Consider the following 26388-nt stretch of genomic DNA (forward strand, 5'->3'; position numbering starts at 1 on the left):
TTTGCTAGATAGGACTGTGAAGATCTGTCAGTGACATCAAATACCGTGCTGATGGAGCCCTGATACAGGGTATAAAATTGTAGTGCCCAAGGGTATGGAATAGAACAAAAAATGTGCAGCTCCAAACATCCTATTCATACCAATTTGTTTCCAACAAATGGCATGACTGAATTAGTTATCCTATGCACGCTCATGCTAAAAGATGAAATGCAAAAATGCCCAATTAACAGACATTGCAAAATTACTATTTTGCTCTCTATCTGTCTATAGAAATAGAAAAGTTGAGAGCCTACAGATGATCTATGCCTGGTAGAAGGGAAAAAATCACTTTTAATTCTCTGAAAATCTAAATGTCATATATGATTCAGTTAAACTCCCCATTGGAATCATAGAATCATAGAGTCGCTAAGGTTGGAAAAGACTCACAGGATCATCCAGTCCAACCATTAAGGGGTTGAGTATCATAGAGTGCAGTTCATGGGCCAGAAATGAGAGCCACTGTCAAACTACAACACATGACTGTTCATAAGCTTTAGTTAACAAAAAGTAATATAGACCACTTCGACCTGCTCCCAGAAGAAAGTGCAGTGGTGTTTGCATGGGTAAATTCATAAAAGATTAAAGGAATATATATATATATATATATATATATATATATATATATATGTAAAAGATGCTGCTTCAATTCCTTCTGATCAGCCTTATACATCTTTAAGAAAATATCCAATCTCAACACTAAAACTGCTGGAGCTAGTAACATGCCCTAGGAGCAGTTTAACTTGGCATGAGGAATTTTTGAAAGGGAGGAAAGCCTGAGAGTAAGACAAGCTTGTAAAACGTGTTACGAAAAGAATCTAGGAACTATTTGGAAGAGAATGAGATTTTGGAATCTCCAATATAAAATTGAACAGAGATGCATAAGATGCTCAAGCAGGCAAGTGTAATGCAGTTTATAAATGGCTTAACATAATACTACACAACTATCCATACTGTATATGCGGTAGCATGATGATGTCCAGATACTCAAAATTACTGATCGTGCTGATCAGGAAAAAAAAGACCAAAAAATCCTTTTGCTTTGATGTTTGTATTCCATACAGACAAACTGAGTGCACTTAACGAGTTTCATTCACTTCTTACATACACAAAAGTGACGAGCCGAGATGTTTTTAAGATTTTCTTACAGAAGTAGTAAGGAAATATAATAATCAATACAACCAAATAAGAAAGTGAAGTTGTACATAACTGAAGGTCATTAACTGCCTCAGAACAATGGTGTGGGCATTCTCACAAAACTGCTCTATCTCTGTAGGTCGCTTATTGTTCAGCCTATTAGGTCCAGATCTTCCGGCCCTGGGAACTGCTCAGGTCTGCACAGTGTTTATCTTTTGAACAGTGATTGACTGATCTGCAGTTTAAATTGTAGGAAGCGCATTCTGCTGTGGTAGGATAGAGTGCCTCAAGACCTATTCCTAGACCTCTGGATGAGGCATTTCTCACAGAATATTTTGGTTCAGAAGCAATAAACTGTCATACACTTTTGCATCGGGAATATATATTACAGTGGGTTTGACTGTCTTAAAACTGTTCAATGGCTGACAGTGATTGGGGTCTATTCCACAAAGCTTTCTTCAGAAAATCCAGTGGCTCCTGTCTGGCTATCTCCTCTCATTTTCTGATCCTCTTCATATGGAGTCTAATCTTGTATTATTGCAGTTAATGAGAATGATGCCTGACCTCTGAAAAGCCAGCTTTTCATGTGAGGATGTTTATGGGACTGAGCTGTTTGTCTGCCCTCAGGATGACGCTTTCTATCATGTTTCTGACTTACTTTTCCTGAAAACAATTGCAGTATTTCATCATTTGTACTTAAAAAAAGTAGTGCTGTGTAACACTGTACCTTTGGATCTTGCATCATTCTTCTTTTGGAAGCTATTATGTACGCCTGTGTTCATAAATAATATATCCACTTGTGCATATGATTACAATTTGTGTGAGTGCATGGGCTTAATGCAAACACATAGACATAAAGGATACAAATTAATTTGATCCCCTCTGTACTTGCCACACAAATTCTTAATATTTTATAGTGCATATTCCATTAAATAAATAACAAGATTGATCTGTGCTACAACATGTGTATACGTACACAATTTATAATGCCTTTAGTAACATTTTAAAGCCTGTTCACACATCAAAATACAGGTTGTTTATTTCTACCTTAAAACAATCTGAGGGTTTAACTCTTCCTATTATGTAAACACTGGTGACAGCTGCTTTCAAAGAAGCCTAACTTCATTAAAAAATAATAGTTTCCCGTTGTAAAATCAATACTAATATACCATAAATTCCCCTGATGAACTCTGGCTTCCTTACATGCTCTCACATTTTGTGTATTAGGGGCACAGCACTACTCTAAATATCAGAAGATAATAATATGGCAATATATAGATATAGATATATATTTAAATGTTAAAAAGATTAGTTAGGTCAACTTGAGTAATGAATATATTTCAAATATATGCTTCTTTATATAAATAAAGTTATTTAATTTTCTTTGTAAAGTGGGTGCCTTGCAAGTATTTAATTCTATGTGTCTACTAAACTCATAAACCAATTCTGAGCATCTTTATCTCAAAATACACTCGTGACATATAGCTGAAGCTTTAACTTTTTTGTTTTTTTAACTAAACTCATACTTGAAGTAGACTTACAGTATCATTTACAAGCTTACTTTTAGGTAGACATTTTAAACAACTCATACAAAAGAAAAATTCATATGTCAAGAGTATTTGTTTTAGTGACAAGAAAGCTAGGTATACTCTATTCATTTCTCAAGCAGACCTTTATGAATCACTTTAAAAGTACATTACAGCTGAAGACTGAAGAGCAATATTTATCAACATTAAATAAAACATTTGGTGAAGTATGTATAAATATTTCTTCATATGAACATAACACAAAATTAAATAGTTCAGATACACAGACACCATTTAATATATTTCCACTGTTGTCAAAATCATCTGTAAACACCATCTCACACTGAATACAAAAGCAGCTTTTACATCAGTTCTGCGTTCACAACACTGATGCCCCTTTGTAAAATAAATTTGTTTTGTTTTATTTTCAGCAAAAAAAAAAAAAAAAAAAAAAAAAAGAGTTTAAGCAATAAAAAAAGTTTTGGTCAGTTCAAAGACAATACAAAATTATCTTTCAACATGTAAATAAATCAGATTTAGAACAACAGTTTAAAGTACAATCCTTTCCCTGGGGAACTTCTGACTCTATAAATCACACTGTTTGGTGCAGACCACATCACAAATACCAGGAAATACTGGTCATGTCTAAGCTAGAAATATGAAAGCCCTTTAAAAATTTGCTTTATTAAAAATTACCAGGTTACAAATTGGCAATATCCATATTTTCTGAAACACCAAGTAACATGGCAATAAACATAATTAGGTGCGCTTCTACTTAAAACAGATTCTGGAAAAGAAACACTTTAAAATGAGTGTCCTTCGCGTGCAAAAACAAAGGATTTCTTTTACACACAGCTTTCCCATCTGAAGATCACCTGGGGTGAGCATGAAATGGGGCTGCTGCTCATGTCCGTACCCGTCTGGCCACTGGACCTTTGAGCACTGGTGGCTCAGATGTGAGCTCTCACCATCCCGCACCTTACAAAGACAAACTCGTGCTCTGCCCTGCATGTGACCATCAGTTCTTTTCACCTTCGTATTCTTTAAAGAGACGTAATCTCATGCAGGGAGAGATACCTTGTTCAAGGCAAAGGTTATACTGGGCATACACCCCATTATAAAACTCTGTAGACAGGCTCACAGGCAATGCTTTGGTTCTCTCCATTTGAAACATGGACAGTGTGTTTTGGCTGCAAAGATGAACCTGAATTTCAGGTGGTGAACAATGAGATAAATATTTATAATACAACTTTCTAATATATATATATTTTAATTTCACTCACATGCAACAGTGATTTGGGGCCCTGTAAAACCTAGACCAATAGATTACCTCTTTCCTGGTATGTGTGTATTGTAGAGGTGTGAATGTATTTTTTGCATACATACACACTCACACACACATATATATAACATAAGCTGCACACATGAGCTGCACACTTGGCGACCAGGAATCAGGGGTACAATTAATAATAATATACCAAAAGAGAAGTAAACAGGAAGATCTACCTTGACAACAAGAAGCAATTTTGCAACCTATAGAATGTCTCAAATAATTTCATAATCCTGTTTTGCTAGCTTGCTACATCCGTGTGTGACTTGAATTGAAAGTTGTTGGATTCCTTGGAAACAGAAGAGTTGGGCTAGGTAGATGTGCTTACCTGAGATCCCAGAATTGATTACAATCAAAGAGCTGGGCAGATCAGTAATGGGTTTACAATTGCTATATGCTTCTTTCAAATTTGTATGAAAACTTTATTAAGTCTTTCATTCCTTAGTAAAAACGTTGAAGTTTGTTAGTTTTTGCTGAATGCAGACTTCATTTTTATATTAAACTGGATTTATTAAAAGGATTCATATGCCCGGCAGCTGCTTTCATGTCCTGATGTATAAATGTTTGAATCAGCACCCTGCAATCACCCTCCCACCCCATCCTGTCCTGTCCCATTCCAGCCCCTCCCAATCTCATCCCATCCTATCCTACCCCACCCCTTCCAAATCCATCTAATCCTGTCCCATCCCATCCTCCATTATTTTTTTTTCAGTTATTTAAAAAATACTATTCTATGAAGCCTCCCTAGGGATCCGCTTATGAAAAATGACAGACTGCCTTTGCTGATACTGCTGTTTGCGTCGTTTTCGTTTGTCACACTGGCACAGCAGTAACATCTTGAAAGTATTTCTGAACATTTTGTTACACAGTGCATAGCACACAGGGTTCACCGTGCTGTTGATGTAGCAAAGCCAGTACCCCAGGTTCCAGACAGTTTTGGGGACACAGTCGCAAAAGGTGTTCACCAGAACCATGATGTTATATGGAGTCCAGGTAATGATAAAGGCAAACAAAATGGCACTGAGTGTCTGTGCCGCTTTCTTTTCTTTGATAAGTGACATTCGTTTTCGCTTTGTGATTTGACTTCTGGTCTTCAAGGCAAATTTTTTTGCCAGAGTTGCTTCCTTGAAGGACAAAGGCAGGGCAGCAGATGTCTTGGTCACTGATGAGATGCCATCAGAAGCTGTAGCTGTCTCTGCTGACCCTGGCTGAATTGGAAGCTTTGAAAAACTCTTCTGGAAACTTCCACCATCCTGAATGCTTTTGGGAGGTTGCAGTTTTTTAGGTTTCTTTTCCTGTGAGTCCGTGTCAGATTTCTGCAGTTCATCTGCTGACTCATTCAGATCTTCCGAGGAGGGCAACTTTGTGGAATTGAGGATGGCACTGTGACCAGGAAGCTTCAGCACGATTGAATAGATAGCTCTGGTCTCCGCTGTGATGTCTTCTTCATCAGATGAGGCTGAATTTTCAAGGGAGGCAGCAGCGTCATTGTTGTTCCAGCTGTCACTGCTGCTGTGCTCTTGATCCCCCTGGTCTGTGTTGGGTTCCCAGCTCTTCATTGTGAGCCAGAAGTGGCAGCGCCTGTACTTCCTACGGCTGGAGCGCTTCGTGCTCTGCCGTTGCAGTTCATAGCTGCTGCAGCTCCGGGAGCTGCCTGTCTGGTGTACAAAGCGTGCTGTCTCTGCCTCGCTGCCTGAAGCCTGTAGTCCTGCTAACTCTTTGGTGCGTTTCTCAGTCTCCTTGTAAATCCTCCAATACAAAATACTCATAATGGTGACTGGCAAGTAAAAGGCAGCTATGGCAGTGCCAAAAGTGATGATAGGTTCACTTAGAAACTGGATAAAACATTCATCAGGAGGCACAGTCCTCTTCCCAACAAAATACTGCCAGAATAAGATGGCAGGGGCCCAAAGAACAAAAGAGATAATCCATGCTAAACCAATCATCACTCCAGCCCTTTTGGTTGTTCGTTTGGCTCTGTATGTAAGTGGCCTAGTAATGGAAAAATACCTGTCAAAACTTATGACAAGAAGATTCATGACAGAGGCATTACTGGCAACATAGTCAATGGAGAGCCAAAGATCACAGGCCAAGTTTCCCAAAGCCCAGTGGCCCATAATGATGTATGTGGTGAAAAGATTCATGGAAATAACACCGATGATCAAATCTGCACAAGCAAGACTCAACAAGAAGTAGTTGTTGACTGTTTTCAGTTGTTTGTTAACCTTAAATGAGACAATCACGAGGATGTTTCCTATGATGGTCACCAGTGCAATGATCCCAGTGAGGAAAGCAATCAAAACTACTTGCCAGACAGCGTGTCCACCCAGAGGGTCTTTAATTGTGGCATTTAGGGATGAGTTTGTTGTTTCCACAGTGGAGAAAGGAAAGCTCTCTGTGGTCTCAGGGGAATCATAGCTGCCAATAAGTGATGCTCCTTCATCAAGTAGTCCTGGTCCATGGGAATCCCTCTTCCAGAATGAGCTCACATTTGAAAACAGGGGCAAGGCTGAACTGTTATTGTGCATGATCATTGTGGCTCTCTGACATAGTCTGCAGTGGGGAGAAAAACAAAATATCAAATGAATGAGTGAAAGTGATAAATAAAAAAATCATTCACATACTCATATACATAAAGTCCCTTTAGCACTTTGAAAGATGACTTCAAAAGCACAGTTGTCTGTGATACAGTCCAAGTCAAACACATACATGATAGTACTCAGCTTACAGCTGTGAATAATCAAAGCTCTTTGTAGCAATCACACAGTGTTTTCTCAAAACCATTCAGCAGCAGAAGAACCAAACTCCCAGGAGAATTTGAACTTTTGATAGCATTAAAATGTCCTCTAACTCTTAATTAAAATGCTTCCTAATGGAAGCATGGAACTCTATATCTGAACAACCTTCTATTGTGGAGCCTTCAAAAACTCAATGCCAGACACACGCAGATAGAAATTCTGTGAGACTGAGTCATCGCTGGCCCCCAGAGCTCTCATGGCACTAGCGAAATGCAGCCTCAGACTCTGCAGTCTCTGGAAACAGCTAACGTGGAACAAAAATATTTTTCTGTCATTCCTTAAAGTATAGAGATACAAGTTCAGTGTGATTTCACTATATATCAAGCTATTATATCCCTATATTGCTACGAAATAGGAAGATGTTTTCTGCTATATTTCAGCTATCTGATAACAGTACTGGAAGTTAACATCACTACTTTTTGTGCATGACACTCGTCATTTTGTATCTACATTTTTACACTCGGATTAAAGATTTTACATGTACATGTAATGACTTAAAAATGTCTTTGGGGCAATAAGTTAAAATTTCCTTTGAAAGTATGGTCTCTAGAGTTGGGGAAAATGTTTAGCAGAAGTATGTCAAAGCACTTATTAAACACTTCAGAAAAAAAAGGGGAAAAAAAGCATGAAAGGGATTCATAATTAAACTTTAATCCTTTTCCCCAAGTACTAATGTAAAATGAAGACATGTTCAGAATGGGGATTTGGATTTCCCTTATTTCATTAACTTCTGTGGTCATCTGGCTAGATCTGTTGTAATAAATCAATTATACCATCAAGCTGCAAGAATTTTGATGAGAATTGATGATGACAAATGTTGAACAAAATATGCTTTCAAAGGCAAACGTTTGTTTTCTTAGAGAATCATTCCAGAGTCAATATATTATCGCATGAGAAAATAATGAATAGCAAAATGCACTGGTGTTACAGAAAATATTTAAAGAAAAAGGGATGTTTTGGTTTAGGTTCTTTAATTTATAAATTTTATTGTTCTTTGAACTGTGTTTGGTTTTGTCAGAAAACCGTATGACACATCATAGTGTCATTTTAAACAGTATAGCTCCTCTTATATATGCAATAAAAGGAACAACAATTTGTTACTTTAGTTCATGCACTTGGAGCGAGTATAATTCAGGCCACTAAACATAATCTGTTCGTGTTCTATCTTATTCTATTGCTTCAAAGAAGGTGAAGAAGTCAAATTTGCAGTGTCAAACAGACTCATCCCACCTACTATAAAGAATGAAAGTCTGAAGAAGACCATTTGCAGGAAGGCAGAAAGAGGTCTGGATGAGAAGCACCCTCTTGCTTTTCATTCACTCCCCCTCCTCATTCCTTCTCAAAACACCTTGACCAAGGAAGTTATTAATTGACATGTAGAATGGCTAGAAAAATGGAGATCTCATATACTCAGGAATTAGCAATCATCAATGTGTAAACCCAACATGCAGTAACATATTCTCCTTTTAAGGATGCAGTGAAGCACTATTTAAGTTCAGCTAGCTGCTTTTAGTGAGCTGCTTTTAGTGCACAGGTGAAACAAAAACACAGTTCACTTGTGAGCAATCACTTAAACAAACAATGGCAATGCTCTTGCCAATTATTTATGGGTCAGTGTGGATAAGAAATAGAATCAATGTAAAGTATCCTTCTTTCAGTATTTTACATAGGAACCAGGTATCTTTTCTACAGCTGTCAGAGGATGAAGTCACAACAAAATAGTATGGCAGAGAGCTGAATTATTATATTTGCTAAATATATGCTAGAAGTAATTTTATAGAATGCAGATGCGCCTTCACTGACACTGGGGCAGAGAGCAGAGGATGAAGGCCATAAAGCATGCCCTCAACACACATACATGGGTAAAAACTCTACAAGGTACATCCAACGTAGTCAAGTATTGATTGAGAAGTCTGAAAGGTAATTTTTGCTGATGATAACATTGCATTGCTTTTTTATGAAAAAGGGCAAGCTGGTATCTTCTAACAGATGCGAAAGCACCTGGGAGAAGATGCTGACAAAGGAATAAAGGAAACGAAGTTTCATTAAAGAATAAAGATTAAAAAATGGTATCCCTTAGAGCTGATGGTAGAAATAGCAGTATTACTAAGAAATAGCAATAAAATTGTTGACAATTCAGTAGCACTTCACATTTTCAATACGTAATAAAATCACAAACAAACCTAAGTGTTATTGTTGGAAGTCCAAAACAGCTACAGTTTGTAAAACTTGTAAAACTAATATATAAATTCATTACCTATCACTAAATCCACTAAAACAATTGAGAACTATGTTTAATTGTAGAAACTGAAATGCAGTTTCAATGTAAATTAGCTCATAAATATTTTCAGAAATAGTATACATAGAGTCACTACGGGGAAACCAGGGAAAACCTTACTTCAGCTGCATTTTCTGATGCTGAGAAAGTGCTAGAACTAAACCTTTATTGTTCAGGTCAGCTCTCCTATCTAGCTGCAAAGTAATTGTTTTAGTGAATGCCTGAGTAGCCTTTAGATGATGAGTAACTGAGGAAGAGGTGATATTGAGTACCACCCATCCTAGAGATCCTGAATGCTGAATGCAATCCTGCAAGCTGGAACTCAGCCTTCCAAATCCCTCAGGTATTAAAAGGACTCCTAGGTTTTCACTTTATAAAATGAAAGTTGCTAGCATGATGGTGTCTTGCTCCAATTTATTGGAAGGAGGGGAGTTTCTTTGATGTATGTATACTCAGCATGAGATTAAGAAACAACATTTCAAATGTTGGTCCGACCAGCTTATTACAAATCCTAGTCATTCAGGGAGATGGGGAACGGGAGAAGGGTGATAGAAAAGGAAATAGAAGCAAGGAGTCTTTATAGGAAGCAAGAGGGAGATAGTCACCACCATGGTCCAACGTGTTTCGTAGTTCAGTCATTGATCTTCAGTAGTGGTGGGTTGTCGGGTGTTCTGTTGATGATGGTGACCATGGCAACGACGATGATTGCAATGGTAGTACAAACTTATTTATAAATAAGTCCAAAGTGATCGAGTCAGCTCTCTTTTGAGTGACAGCTCGAATCCAAAGTGGTTGAGTCAGCTCTCCTTAGAGTGGCAGCTACTGGCTCTGGGATCTCAGCAGAAACTGCTTTGTTACCATCTTCTGGGCCTTGCCAGCAGATAAGAGGGAGCAGGGATGCCCATCTGCATCCTGTTTGTCACAGGGCACCATGGTATCATTCCCCAGTTTTCCCACACCAAGCTGGGGCTATTTAGTCACAGGCCAGATCTTCCCCACTCCTGAGCACTCTCTGCCAGAGGCAAGCAGCTCTGGAGGAAGGTGCTTTCAAATGTAAAATTGTCCACACAGTGATGTTGATTGCCACAAGACAGCACCCACCTCTCATCTAAGTCAGAGTCTTATTGCAAGAAATGCCTCAGAAAGCAAACTTTGAGCCAAAAAAACAAGAAAGGATTCAGATGGTGAACATAGTCATTTGTTATTCTGGCTTTTATCCAAGTTTCTGCAATCAAACTCTTTTATTCAATAAAAAAATCTATTACCCATATGTTCATCTGCATAGAAAAATCACTACCACCACCATCATAATATTTTCTACTTTGGATCAGTGCCACCAGATTTTCTTCACTGTAGGAAGCCAGTACGAGCCAAGCTATTCTTCATTTTCCAAATCTACTACATATTTTCTACTATCTATAAAAGAAGCACTTCAAGGAAGCAGAGAATGCTCTAGTTCTTCAGCGCCAACAAAATGAGAGCACGTCCAGCAATGCAGCCTGCCATCACCTTCACAGCAAGCCAAGATCAAATACAAAAAGACGGGGAGAGAAGTGCAAGAGGATCCACAAATACATGGATAAGAAATTGCAAATCACCGGTATGATATACTGCATTACAATTTCAAGTCAGTTTTTTCAAGGAAACTCCATGCAGTGAATTATAAAAAAACCAAGCCTTTAGGATGCTTTATATGCTAATTTAAACTAGAAATAAGCATTGTTACAAAATCACAATGTGCTAAAATAAAAAATACACGCGCATTTTAAAGTTTTCCTGAAATTACTCCCAAGATTGCATATTACTATTATTTTTCAAACATAATCTTTCTTTTTCAAAACTCGATCAAGAACCTTAAAAAAAAAAAGAAAAAAAGAAAAAAAGAAAAAACCTAGGAAAAATGCAAGTAGCTATAATGCTGTTCACTCTTTTACATTCCTTATATCATTGCATCACTGCAGCTAATGTAGCACATGGTACAATATTCCTTAAGAACATGTGTGTGATAACAGGAGGCACAATGCAATTGCCAGTGAACTGGACATCAGATTTACAATAACTTATCTATACTGATGATTAAAAGTATAACACACTCAATACAGATTTTCATCTTTGCAGAATGAAAATACAGAGCTATAGAAGTCTATCCCACCACCAAATATCCTGGCACATTTACAGTTGATACAAACAAGTAACTGATATGCTCTTATACTTTTATATATATTTGTACACATATGCACGTAAGACTATGTACATAAAAATGTATCACATTAAATTGGACGAAAGTATGCATGTGTATATAACTTCAGATATGTTTGTTTACATATACATATACATGTGTACATCTGCAGACATACACACAAATACTTTTGTCACTTCTCAAATGCTGCTATATGGAAAGACTAAATCTTTTGCTGATTAGCTGTCAACTTGATACAAATAAACTGTCAAACATATCCCACTAAGGTGATAGTTGCAAACACTTCAACCTCAATCTCTACTGTTTTCCATCCATAAAGATGTTTTGCTCAATCTTATTAAAATTAGCTAGATTTAATAAGGAGCTGCTTTTGTGATTTGTGAATTAGATTTTACTTATTATTTGCTTATTATGTTGCTTATTATGTTGCTTCTGTTAGTGTGTTAAGTTTAGTTACGAGCAAGCTAGACTCATTCTCTATGAACAAACTCATTCCCAGGGATGTGGTAGAATACCCATGACTGAAGGTTTTCAAGATGCAATTAGACAGAGTGTTAGACAATAACATGAAGGCTCCCTTTTCCCATAAAATATTGGACATGATGATCTTTTGAGGTCCCTTTCAACACAGGCTGTTTTATGGTTCTATGGTATATTTCCTTTCCATGACTTTGGACAGCATTTACAGGACCTAATGCAAAGCACAGAATTACCTGGCCCACCAGGTAACCTCTCACCCTATTGAGAGGCTGGTAGGGCAGTGGAACAGGCTCCCCGGGACTCCCAGGTCATGGCTTCAAGCTGCCGAAGTTCAAGAAGTGTTTGGACAATGCTCTCAGACATAGAGTTGGAATTTTGGGTGGTCCTGTGTGGAGCCAGGAGTTGGGACTCTATGTTCCTTATGGGTCCTGTCCAATTTTGGATAATCTATGGTTCTGTGATCTCCCTTCCAGCCCTACAGTCACAAAAGGAGCATCCCTCCAGAGCAACTTCAGCACTTCAGCTGAGATGCACAGGAATACCAGACTAGGAGCACCAGAAACACTACCTAACATAGCCAAAGAATCTAAAAACAGTATCTAAAGAAACATGGGAAGAACCTTTTTTATTCCTTAATTTTCCAATTACTTTTTGGCAAACATCCACCATGCTGTTCATGTTGACTGCAGGGCCTTTGTTATACTGCCCAGCTGTCCCTGCAGCATCCACTGCAGGCCTTGGGTGCTTACACTGCATTTGCCTATACAACATTTGTTCTTCCAAACACCGTTCAGGGAGAAACTTAAAACATGATCTCAAGGTGTAGTGGCTGCTTTACCAAGGTTAATAGCAGCAGATTTGCTCACAGAACTGTACCTGCACTTTGCAGTTATATCTGAACAATTCCTGTAGAAGAAAGAGAAACCTTGAAAAGCCAGAGCTTAGATGTGCCTTAAACTTTTGAATTACTGAAAACAAATACAAATTAGGTCTTGCCTAATTAAGATTACAGTAAATACTGACTATCAGCTCTAATGGTTAAAGCATCAACATGCCTTCATATGAAGAGAGGCAATTATTTAAATTCCAGGCATTCTATTTCAGAGAGCCTTATTAAAATTACACCCCATCTGGCTAATTGATATTGGAGTAAACAGACATGCAGTCCAAAACCTAGTCAGAATTACAGTCAAATATTGAGAGTTTAACTTACTGACTTAAATGATGTGTACTGTAGGTATTTGGGGACAGAAAAGCCTGGGTAAAAGGCTAGATACAACATTGAATTTAAACATGAAAATAGGTTGAGGGGGTGAAAAATTTTTCCTTTGAGTAAAAACCTATCCATCTCAGAGACTTTATTTCAATATTCTGTTGTACATACATTTTTAACATAATATTTCTTAATATTTTATTACTTACTGTTGTGATGAATCCAAGACATGATCTAAAATTTCATATTGCAGTGTGCATACGTAGATACTTAGCTACCTCTTTGTAAAAAGCCATCCATAGACTCTCAATAAATAATAATTCTCAATAAATTATTTAAATATCACATACTAAAATGCTGGTTATGTAAAGTAAAGTAATGGAAATTCTCACCCTTAATGATAGATTTCTTCTAGATAGCATTAGATGCTAGAATACATTGACTAAACAGGAAAAAGTATGAGCCAATGTAGAGAGAGAGAAAAAAATCAAGATTTTGGAGTGAATTTCTCTTCTTTTCCTATACATCACACTTCTCTAAAACAATACTCACGTTTGAGGAAAGCAATATCAAGAAGTAAGAGTTCATCTAAATCATATGCTAGATAAAGCAAGTAAATTTTACCACACTCATAATCCAGGCCTACTTCTAGTAATCCTTGGATGCATTTAAAAGCATTTACATTGAACGTGAACATTAGCCTTTTAAGAATATTTGCAGACAATAACAGACGTCATCAAAAGATCTATTTACTGTCTTTAAGGAAACTGCTTTAAAACAATGTAATCAGTTGCTTCTGTTATAAAAAGAAATACATTCTTTGCCTTTACTGCTTGCCCACTGACACAGTACACTATCAGTAAAAACTGGTAAACAGTACAAACATTTTTCAAGTATCAAAGTGGACAGAGAGCCTGGACACGGAGCTTTAAAGAAGACACCTGACACACTGTTCTCAATTTCATTTGTCTGCAAGAGGAAAATGAAATGACAAAATGCTGTCAAGCCTAGAAATTGAAGATATTTTTGTTCTGGAAATTCCTTCAATGTAGCGAAAATTAATAGCCCAAAAATAAAACAAAACAAAAGCCAAACATCAACAACAAAAACAAACCCCACCATAAATAAATACTCAAACCACTGCTTTGCTTTTCTGCCTTTTTTTTAAAAAAAGTGCTTTTTCTTTTTTTTTTTTTCCCTTTGGAAGGCATTTCATTTTCAGTCACATTCAAGCAGAACTCCAGAGTTTTTAAAAAATTATGTATTTTTGACAAATGTGGCTGCAAGTAGATGAACTACGCTTTGTTATTTGTCTAGAGGGAATTATAATAATAATTTGTGTTTACATAAACGTCTAGCAAAGAGCTATTTGGATCTCAGCCCAAATGTCAGCATTTACCAGCCACTAGGTCCTTTATCATGAGATCTCTGATGTACATCATTTAGATGTGCTAACACAAGGTTGAAGTTATCTTGAGTGTGGTAGAATCCTATAAGCTTCTGAACGGTACTTTTGCTGCACTCTCCATTTTATAAAGTAACTGTGCCATTGGACCCAGGTGTTAAAATGCAAACCACCTCATACAATTTTTGTTGATGAAATTGTCTGGCAATTTTAAATAGGATGCAATAAGGTGAATTGAACAATGCCAGGAAACACTTTATTAAGGGAAATTTATTGTCATTCCTGTAATAATTGAAATATTATTGCTGTCTACCACAACAGAAACAACAGTCCCCAGTTGGAAAGATGTTTTGCTTAAAAGCTGGCTATACTTAGAGGGAAAAAAAGTGGTAAGAATTTTATTATCTAATGAATTCTATATAGGCAGTTGCATGTTGGAACTATTTAGACTGAAAAGAAAAATTTTGTACAGAAAATCTGTTATGCTTTTAATCAAAATTTATTATTTGTTTTCACTCAATTATAGTAATGTTTAAAGTTTCATAACATTTTAGTTTGGTTTCATCAAGTGAAAGTTCATATAGCTGGCCAGAAAACAGATATTTAGGGTGCATTTATTAATTTAATCGGATTACTGAATAGGAATTCCTAATTTAACAGATTTAGGAATATCCTTTCATACTGATAATTTGATCAAATTAGGAAAGTATATGAAACTTGCTAGTAATTGATTAAGGAATCAATCTATTGCTGATAGGAGGAAAAGTGCTGTGTGCGCCCTTTTATAAGTTATATTTCTGTAATATAATTATAAGAAAATACAGTGGTATATTTGAAATGGAATATTTTTATCTTAATGAAACAACTTGGAACTAAATCAGACAAAAAGGCAAAATGCTTTGTTTCAGTGCTATGCTGTAAATATTTACATAAATACTGAAAAAGTTTCGTTATTCACTGTTACATATTAAGTAAATCTTTCCATCTGTTTGAAACTGTGGTTTAATACCCACTAGGTGGCACAACAGTTATTCAAAAGCAAAAAGCAGAATCTTAATTGGTCTCTCTTAAAGCTTACATGTCTTACATGTGGAAATCATAGCCAAATAAATTGTATCTACTACCTGATAGGGACAGCACCTAAAAGAAATGCACATAATCCAACTATTCGACTGAACCAAACTAGCAGCCACGTTACCAACAACTGCGTTTTGTGTTACAGCCTAACTTCACTTTTTCATCCTTTCCATCCCTTCTTCCCCCCTAAAATAGACACACCTGAAATTCTCAATGGAATTTTGTAACTTTATCAAAATGGCTCTCTCCAAACTCTAACCCCTTATATGCATGCTGAGGAAATTTTAGTCTCTGGGAAAGCAACACTAGCATGCATTGTGGATTTCAGTGAATGTCAGCAATGATTCTTTATTCATAAACAGACAAGCAATATAATAACGCTATCAAGGCTATAATCTCTTTTAGGATTTGTGTGTGGTTTTCTTGGTGGTTTGCTTTTCTTTCCAGCTGCAAAGCAAGGGAAATGGAGGCATGCCCAATGAAAATATTTCTGAAAGAGAGGGAGGAGGTGCTAATGATAAATGTATTCTGATTTAATTTATTCTACGTAAATGTATTTTGCTAACCCTTGTGGCAGAATTCGCTTCTAAAAACATTTCATTAGCTTGCTATAAATTGTTTGCTTTAGTATCTGCCTTTTCTTCCTATACTGAGAGCTTAAAGTTTCTGATTTACAGCCTTACAAAAACAGCTATGGTGTAAGGAACACATAGGCAAAAACTGGGGTTTTATTCAGCCTGCAGAACGGATGTGTCCCATCACTTAAACACAGCTGCACATTGGAGTTCAGGTTTCTTTAGGACCCTCTTGCCTTACTGTTGTAAGGGTGTGCAAAGCTGAGGATTTATAGGACTTTTACAATTAATGTAAGTTAAATGTGGAACTCAAGTTCACATCTAATTCTGGCATAGGGTTTCTACACACTACAGGAGATGCCTTTTAGACTTGCATCCAAGGCAGCTTTCCAGTCTTCCCCCAGCTTGTAGTGTTGCAAGGGACTATTGGGACCTAAGTCCTGGAACTTAGCATTGTTGAACCTCATACAATTGGCCTCAGCCCCCTGGTCCATCCTATACACACACAGAGCATTCCTACCCTCAAGCAGATGAACTGCATAACTTGGCAGTGTAATCAAACTTACTGAGGGCATGCTCCTCCCATCCAGATCATTGATAAAGATATTAAAGAGAACTGGCCCCAGTGCTGAGCCCTAGGGAGCACCACTTGTGACTAGCCTCAAACTGAATTTAGTTCCATTTACCACAGCTTTTTGGGCCCAGGTATTCAGCCAGTCTTTTTAGCACCTTACCTCAAAAGGATAGTATGAAGTTGAAATTAGTACTGCACAGCCATTCCTCAACTTCTGTATTAGCAGTTTTGCAAAACAAACAGTTATGAACTATTGTCTTTGCAAGTATTCATCTGCATGTTTCTAAAATGTTAATCATTCCATCAACAAAAAGATCATTTTTAATTTCAGCAATGATGTATTCATCTACTGCACCACACCATCTAGCTAATATACCCACGATACTCTGTACACTCTCCTCATTGCTGTTTCTGAGATTTCATGCACTCTGACATGCAAAATAGGTTGACATGTGGATATGTGAGTACGTTAAGTGTAAAGGTTGCTATCTAAGTGTCAGATAGGTAAACTGAACTAGTTTTTCTGTATTTGCTCTTTCAAGCATAAAAACCTTGTGTTTTGCAAACCCATTACAGTGTAGGGTAATAACAGTAATAACAATAAACAACATGTAAAACCAGGAGGCCTAGCTAAAATAGAAGGAAAATATTTCTCTCAGCTTTGATAGGGTTGTTCAGATGGTAGACAGAATATGTAACTTCCAGGAAGGAACTGGAACGCCAGAAGAAAGAGAATCTCTACCTAGAAAAACTCTTTCCTGAACTGAAGGGTGAGAGGCATTTTAATGTTTAAACTAAGAACAGGGATGCACACTGCATGTGGTTTCTTTGAGTCTCATTTACCAATAAAGAAGTATCAATGTTCATTAAGTATTTCCTTCCATTTACTTGCTTGTTATCATCCAGCTGCCCCATTTCTATGCCTCACTTTGTCAACAAGCCAAACTTTTTTTGTGGGACTATCTGATCTATTTGTTTTAGAATCGAAAAAAGATTCCCTATTTGGCTACCATTCAGGAGAGTATCTTATTTGTTAATTTCTAAAATATTTCTGGAAGCACTATAGTGATATACCTGAGTAAAGATCTTAAGAATGAGAACCTTTATTTAGGTTGGTCTTTATTGCAATCTATGCTCAGACTCTTGATGACATACATGCTCTGCTGGTCGACATCAGAGCAAAGGAGAAATGAAAAGACCAGTTGCTGCTCTTTGTACTCTACCCTAACATTTCTTTCAAGCTGAAAGGCTTAATGTAGAAGAGTGAGTGTAGATTCTGCCACTTTCTCACATGTGTGACCTCAGCAACAGCTCCTGGAGAAGTTTTAAAACCCTTTAAAATCCATAATTAATTTTAAATCCATTTTAAATACATTCTTTGCTAGTGGATTCCTTGTGTTCACAGACCTGTAGTGTAGTGTAGTGACAGTGTATTCTCCCAGCAGGTCATGGGATGTCCTCTGAAAAGGAAGAGATGTGGCTATGGTTTGCTGGTCAGTCTAATGGGTGCACGTGCTTGTGAATGCTTAAATGATAAAAGCTTATAGAGCCTTAAATGAAATGTCATGGTAGAAACTATAATGAACTGCATAAAAGAAACAGAGTATTCAATACAGTAGAAGGAATGGGAGAATGTAAAATAACCAAATATGTAAAGCACGGTAAAAAGATGACTAAGATGCAATCTGATAACTAATTCTGGAAACCTGAAGTCAGCATGGAAAGCAAGAAAAGCATGCAGGCTCTCTTGGGAAACAGCTTCTTGTATCTAAACATAGCAACAAAATCACTTGAGGTAAAAGGACATTTCCAGTTGTCCTTTTGGAACGGAGGACCAATTCTCTGTTCTCAGTCCTCCCTCTTCCCATGCTAGTCCTTGTGGCTGGCTCTGTAAGCTAGCAAGGCTGGAGTGAAGATGTCAAGAACACTTGGGACTTGTAGCTTCAATCTAGAGAAATAAGCATTCTTGGTAATTGATTATTCAAGACGAAGTAAAAATGAAGAAGTGCCTGAGAGATGCTTGTTCAAAGAAAAGATTTGAAGCTCTTGAACTTTCCTTTTCAAACATATTCGTGATGGAAAAACTGAGACCATACTCCACATAGTCCTGACAAAACAATTATTTTTACCAAGATTAAAATGTCAAAATGTACTGAGTTACTAACTAGCCTTTTTCCATTTTACCAAAGTCTATTCAGAGCACTGAACGTGGCATGTTGCAGTTCCATTCCAGAGAGCAAATCTATGAAATCTTCCTTTGATTCTTGCTCCATGGACTGTTATATCATTGCTTTCTTAATACTTACATTAATCTCTTCAGCCTTTAAATTTAAGAACCATATTTTCAGCCACAAATGCTAAATCTTTTCCTTTTATCTCCGAATACATGTCAGTAGCAGGATAACATTTTGGATGCCAAAATAGTTTACAGAAGCAAACAATATTTTCTAAGCACTTCCCAATAAAAACAAACAAACAAACAAACAAACCCAATCCCTAAAGAATGTGAATTTTAGCTTGTCATTGAACAAAGACAAATTCAAAGAGTAGGAAAGGAAGGACAAAGGTACTGTTAATAATATCAGATGTTTATAGACAAAGACGAGTGCACACAATTTCTTTGGCATATATTATAAACAAATCAATGTCTCATTTTTCATGTGTGACAGTAGAAGTGCCAGTGGTGACCTTAGCAAGAGGAGAAAAAGTAGACTGCCCCTCAGACGTCCAGGAAACATACGCTTTATATAAAATAAATAAATAAGCAAATAAATCCCTCACCCAGTTGCTTCAGATATACACCATTTCAGATGAGATTCAGACCTGATGGCAGTTGCTTGGTACAACAGCATGAAGAACAGAGCTAAAATGAGAACCAATTTTCCCAAGAGAGCATGAGTGATGGAGAAGCCAGGGATTCAGCTCAGTGAGCCAAAGCCAGATAACTGCAGAGGAATGCTCAAGCTTCCAGGTTAAGTCCTTCCTCCTGTGATTAAGCTGCAACAGCACACAGCACCATCAGGACAAGGAAATCCACCATACTGGCTCCTGACACAGCAATTGCATGAAACCTCTCCAAGTCAGTATCACAATGAGAGAAAGCGGGGTGGGGAAAACTCAATGAGACAAGAAGACATTAAAAATTACAGACAAGAAAAAAGGAAAGCAAATTGTTCCCAGGCCTATCCTCACATCAGTGAACTGTTGTAGCAGAAGAACAGCACAGATAAACAGTGGCCCATCTGATACCTTGATTCTCCCCATGATAAAAGCCACCAGTATTGAACCAATTTGTTCTGGTCTGGTCACTCTGCGAGGTACTGGGAGGCTGTGGTCACTGAAAAGGAGTGAGTGGCTGATATTTTAACAAACTCGTGCATGTGAAGAAGATGCACTGCTTGGATTTATCTCTGCAGGCATGAAACACAAGGAAAAGGCACATGAGTGGAAACTGGAAGAGGGTCGTCTAGCGGCTCTGTGCTGAAATATGATAAGAGGCTGAAGCCCACATCCTGACTGTCTTCTTATCTTTTCTCTTTAAGTGATGTTCATACATTAGTGATAATTAGTCTTTTTCACTCAGTCCAGAAGGGATGTACAAGGCATATAATCATGTTAATATGAAAGTGACCATGTGAGCTTTGTGTTAACACTTGAAAAATATTGGTCTTCATGAAGTCAAACACACATGTACCGTATGATTATTACCAGCATATTTGATTTAGACAGGAGAGACTGAACCATGCATGAATATGTATGAACTCCTGCATTTATGCAGTGTTTCTAGCAAGGGCTGAGTGGGATTTTTTTTAATAATACCTGTAGCTACTGGAATCCTGCATCTTGACTTCTTCTCTGTACTTCAGTGTCGTGTTAGCAGACATACAAACAAAGAGACAAAATTCAAGGAGTGTTCCCTGCTCTGAATCCCTGTGCAGTAAAATGCAAAACTGCTTGCTTTTCAGGCACACAAAATATACCTGAGTTGTCATGCAGAAAATGGGTAAACAACAGAGTGTCCTTCTGGTCAACATAAAAATCTTCATTTATGCATCAAAACTTTTTATCCCTTATGACTGTACTGACAGTGAGAAATATCACATCAGTGTTCAGTTAAAACAGCATGTCTACTTCATCTCCCTGGAAAGAAGTTGTTTTTAGTGCTATAGGTTTTTGTTGGAGAGAACTCTTGACATTTCTTTCAAAAAATGCTAAATAGACTTTTAAGAGCACAAAATAGTAGCAGAAGCTAAATCTTTAGCAAAACAAACAAACAAACAAACCGACCAAAATATAGTGTAAAGTGGGCATTCACACTGTTTTTTCTTAAAGTCTTCTTCTCTCCAATATTGTTACTTTTCCACTTTAAGTCTGTTCAAATTGTTTCAATACTATGAGCTTTCAAAGAAAACAAGTTGGGATAAGTTGACTAATACAAGGAGGATATTTTTTTCCCCTTGTGGCAGAAGACTAATTCTACTTTGTAACAGTAAGTTAAACTATACCGCTGAATAAAAATGCAGGATCCAGGTCATTGTAAAATACTCAGACCAAAGGGACTGAAAGTGGTGATGTGACAGCAAGCAGCTGGAAGCAATGTTTAAAGGTTTTTCAGGGATTAGGTAGCTCAGCATCCCTTTTCCATTCTTATGTCAATACATAATCATTGCTTGCTGTCTCCCTTAAGAGATAAAATACTTATGCCAGATGAATTTATGCTTCCTAGGGCAGCAAAGCCTAAACAATGTTTCTGGGAGAATATAGATTTGGCATATTTTATCATAACAATGCCAGCAACACTGAGAGAGAAGGAACTTGTCTCTCAATATGATTGTTTTAAAACAGTAATGATCATTACTTAGCAACATTAAAATAAGCATTATTTCATCATTCACTTATGCTTTAAAGGTACATTTTGATCTACATTATGTCAGAACCATCTATCCTGTGTATCAGATAGCTAGTAGTAACAAACTCCATTACATCAGATTGGAAATACACTCAGTGGTGGAAAATCTTAGGGGTATCAGCTCAGATGTAATCACATGGAAGGATGCTTTTATTATTTACTTTGTATCTATACTGAGTATGAAGTACTTCATTGAATCACTCTCTTTTATACAGCTCACAGCAGGCTTCTCTAGATTATTTGCTGTATTGTGAATTTATCATCAAAATGGTGCTGAATCTCCCTGCCATTCTCAAAACAGTGTGTGTCAAAAATAATGTTTCTAACTTAATGATTGGTGAAAAATAAAGCACTGGACTACCTATTTGCCACTGAAAAGTACCAATTAACTTTGAATAGGCATTTAGCACCCACAGTCTATAGCTTTTTCAAAAATCCTACCCTTAATCATCACCAAACACGGCCCAGTCTAAGAGATTGTGATTATATATTGCATTATGACTGAGGTTAGTGAATGCATATAGGAATTTCAAAGTCTGATCTTGAAGAACATAATATTAACCTAATTGTTGATGCTTAATTTTGTTTGCCAGAGAACTATAAAGACTTCCAAGAAGGAAAACGTATCCACAAAGGACTGTTTGTAACAACAGTCACTCTGCTATGTATCAGTATTTACCTTAGCTTTTGTAATGGAGAATAATGCATAAATATCACTGTAACCTGTTTTGATACAAGCTTGCTTTTCCAAATGCCTCTGCTTCCCCATCAATACCTCTCATTAATCTTTATTCCTAACTGAGGATGTTTCCAGCTGAACATGTACCCATACAGCCAGCATCCTCCAAGATTCAGTTTATTAGTGAATACAAATAGGTTGAAAGTCTCTAGGATTCATGTAAACCTATCAATATGCCCACGTTGTCTGTGCTTTCAACTGCAAGAAAAACATTCCACATCAGCTGCAGAATATTAAAAGTCAAAGATGAGTGGTTTGATGGTACTTGTGCATTTCTGCCCTTTATCTGTCCTTTATCACTCATTTACTCACAGGAAAAAAAGTGACTTTTGCTGCCAAGATACAGGTATCAGGCAAGGGGAAAAACAAAAACAAAAGTTCATTAATGTACCGCAGGAAACAATTTCTGAAACACCAAGTGTCAGCATATATGTGTTTTTGCTATTCCATTTGCATGGCCTAATTCAAAAGGAGTAATAAAACACATGACTTCTTGCTATTTGAAATAATTTTCAAATTACAGGACCTAGATGAATTAATATTTTGCTAGAGCCTCTCTACCCATCAGTACTTGTTTTCATAAAAATAATGAAAAACTTTTCTGAGAACTAGAAAAAACAGGTGTACTTTGACAAAAAAAAAAAAAAAAAAAAAAAAGGCAGTTGGAAAATAATAAATGCTGACGATTATAAAAAATGCCCTTAATTCCAAAGCTCAAGATCTCACATTAAGTTTGTTTCAACATATTTTTCAATTCTGACTTCTATTTTTTCTTCCAATTGAATAATTTAACACATTTATTAAGCCTCTCATCCCCCTTACTTTGTAAAATGTAAAGAAATTCCCAAATAATTCAACAACAAATCCTTCTGCTTCCCTTGAAGTTGTAAAGGACAGCTCACATGCCAACACTTCCCCTCCCAACAAAAGACCTGTTCAGACGTTTTTCCACTGTATATGCTAAGGCACTGAGTCTCTTGTGTGTGCATGCACACACAGAAGCAGTGCAGAATGTCTAAAGAAATCTGTAGGCTATAACAGTCTCTGTTCCTAATAGAAGCTACTTCAATGCCTTATTTTTATAAGTGGGTATAAAATCCAGTTTTCTAATAGCGATGAGAAAATCCCAAATGAATTATACTGTAATACTCATACCTTTTGAAGATATGTCCATAAAGCTAATAGAAAATAGCTATTAGCTATTTAATCTGACCTTTTTCTTCAATCCAGGTAAATATCAAACCTTAGTTTGCATGTCTAGATAAAAACTGATTTGAGAAATGAACAATGATACCTTCATAGCTCTTCAGTGATGCCATCACAGCTTATTAGTCACTCACAGAATCAACAGGACTCTGATTCTGCTCCCTGTGCTCATGCTCAATGGCATGGACACGTATAGTGCAAGCATACTCAGTGGGGAAATTCAGATCACTCCAAACTGTGACAATTTTTTTTTCCTTCAATTGGATTAATAGATTGGCACTTATTGTCTCTATTTTATACAACTTTGTAAAATCTCTGACTTCTGGAAACAAATAAAACCTGAAATGTAACCTGCAGAGGTTTTCTCATAGGAAACTGCCACTGAGTGCAGATAGCTCTGTGTGTCTATAGACTGTTTCTCTGTCCTCATTAGAGTTATGCTAAAGAACTGGAGTCCTTCCCTTCCAGGCTGTAATGCACTACGTTTTTAATAGAGCTGGATTTAGTCTTTTAAATAACAAGCTGATTTCTTTTTAATAATTCTCTTTCTTGCCCTAAGATCTTCAGCCTATTTTCTTCTAAATATACATAGACTTGTGGAGGTTCCTCATACCTGTGTTTATATCACTTTTCTGCAAATTTCTACAGTTCTCTCTTTTTTTTTTTTTTTAATTTTAGCTTGTGTATTTACTTTCAACCATCTAAAATATGAATTTAAGTCCACTACTCTTATTAGTGATTTGTTCTAATAACTGAGAAATGCGAATCAGTTAATGTAGTATAAGGTAGCAAAGGAAGATTATTTTTCAATTGCTTATTTCCTGCAAAAGTGGTATTAAAGTATGGCTCATAGTAAATGAATGATGGCATTTATTTCTTCATTACAAATCCACTCAACAGGAAACAATCACTTTTGAATATGCTTGCCTGTATTGTCTATGGTTGTTTGTTTCTCTACAAAGTTTAGAATTGTAGCTTGCAAAAGCAATTTTGAAAAGTTATTTCATAAACTGCATCAAAACTATATGCAAGATTTAATGCATAACAATAGCTTGCTATATTTCCTATGTTTTAACCAGTCAGCAGGAAACATGATCTGCAAGATTGTTATTTTCTACATGCTTGGGTAAGATTTGACCTTGTATACAAGCCAAAATAAAGTAAATGAGGGATATACATAAAAAACAATCTTTCCCCCTCCTTTTTCTTTAAAAGAACTGATAGTATATATCCAACTAGACTTCATGCAGCCAGTGAAAGATTAGGAAAACTGGCCATGTTGCTATTCACCTCTAGACAAATAGTAATGCTTTAATCCTGAGTTACATGTATCAGACAGAGAATGAACAGATGGATGGATGGATGATAGAAAGTCTGCTGAATTGTTATTTATATAGAACAGATGAATGATATGCAAGCAGAAGTTTGCATGCAGGTCTGTTGCATAGTTGGATCATGTGGTCCTTATATACTTACATAGAGAGATATATAGATATATGTTGGGTTTGCTGTCACGCACAAACTTGCCACTGTAAGGATATTACAAGCATTGTTAAGAAATAAATGGTAGTGTATTACCCGACAGCTGTTTCCTATCAGTTTTGACTACATACAGGATCCCAACATTGTCATGTTTGATAGTCTTGTTTCAAGATTTTGATACTTCTCCCTTTGGCAGCAATTTTAGAAAATAATTACAGACAACTGTTCAGAGCTACTGAATTGTTATTCAAATTATTACAAAATGCTGTATATTATCATATGCTGGCCAAAAACAAGGTTTTGCTACCAAATCAGACTGAATCAAACTAAACCAAACCAAGTCACCATCCAAATCAGTGCAGTGGGGACAAAACCAGAGCACCCTTAAAACTCATGTGTTGGGCACAGTGTATTTTGGAGAAAATTGTCTGATGGAAACAGGAGCGCAAATTTGATTATCCCTTATGTGACCTCAGACTTTTTGTCATAAAAGTATGGTCTTCATTTAAAAAAGCATTTAAATGTCATCATGCCCCGGCCTTATTAAATTCAGTTAAATCTGCCATAGATTAAAGATGTATTTAAATCTACTATGTTTCTAGAGACTATGTTTCCTGTAGTGACTACACATAGAGACATGAATGAGAAGCCTGAAAAATAAAAGCAACTGAATTTAATGTTACATAATTTTAAAACAAACAAAAAAGTTAGTTTGATTAATACCCAGCTTTTACACAGGTGCTTTTAAGATCCATCATGAACAAATCCTGCTGATACTCCATTTTACTGACATCCATCAGAGTGTGTATTTCAAATATTGTGCTAAAATATTGGAAATGTATTTATATAAAGTTCCCCAAAGCAGAGCATCACATATTTATTGTTTCACCATGTACTAATATTTGGACTTTTTCTCTAATTACAGAAACACTCTCTTCCCACACACCAAAATGGTAAAAAATAATTGTGAAATAATAGTATTTATTGCTCATAGCGTAACATATTTCTACCACCTACTGCACAAATTATCCCAGCCTCACTCATCACTTCTTATGTTTTTTTCCTTAAACTTCCTGCAGATCATCTTGTGTAGTTCACTAAGGACTGGAAAATATTAGAGGAAAACATATCTGTTGAAAAGAGATGCTGTGAGTGGCCAGCTCAGCTGGCCAACAAATACATACTAAAGGGACATAATTGTGCACCACTTTCTCCCCCAACTATTTGATGGCAGTTTACTCAAAACAGCAAAAGGTGGCAGACCTGGAGAAAAAAATACAGCTGCACCACTGCATAAATCCCAGTGGAGATCTTTAGTCGCCTTAACCATCACATGATCACTGGATAGCAAGACAAGATCTACTGAACAGACTATTCAACAAATCATATCAAATCAGCTATCACTATCCTGAATATGACAAAA

At 36.7% G+C, this 26388-nt stretch overlaps 1 protein-coding gene across 13 annotated transcripts in view; it reads right to left on the reverse strand.

The window, feature by feature from the left end:
• Positions 1 to 1068: 1068 nt before the first annotated feature.
• CHRM3 (cholinergic receptor muscarinic 3) overlaps positions 1069 to 26388 on the reverse strand; it is a 259107-nt gene continuing 233787 nt past the window's right edge. For 11 of the 13 annotated variants that reach the window (XM_046938562.1, XM_046938561.1, XM_046938564.1 and 8 more), the window contains one exon: positions 2971 to 6582. In XM_046938562.1, coding sequence (XP_046794518.1) covers positions 4761 to 6563 — 1803 coding nt within the window. In that variant the 5' untranslated portion in view covers positions 6564 to 6582 and the 3' untranslated portion in view covers positions 2971 to 4760. Of the gene's footprint in view, positions 6583 to 26388 lie in introns of all 13 variants that reach the window. The other 2 variants (NM_205399.2, NM_001396514.1) reach the window with 1 other exon arrangement.

Source organism: Gallus gallus, chromosome 3 (assembly GCF_016699485.2).
Source record: "Gallus gallus isolate bGalGal1 chromosome 3, bGalGal1.mat.broiler.GRCg7b, whole genome shotgun sequence".
In the NCBI taxonomy this organism is placed as follows: Eukaryota; Metazoa; Chordata; class Aves; order Galliformes; family Phasianidae; genus Gallus; species Gallus gallus.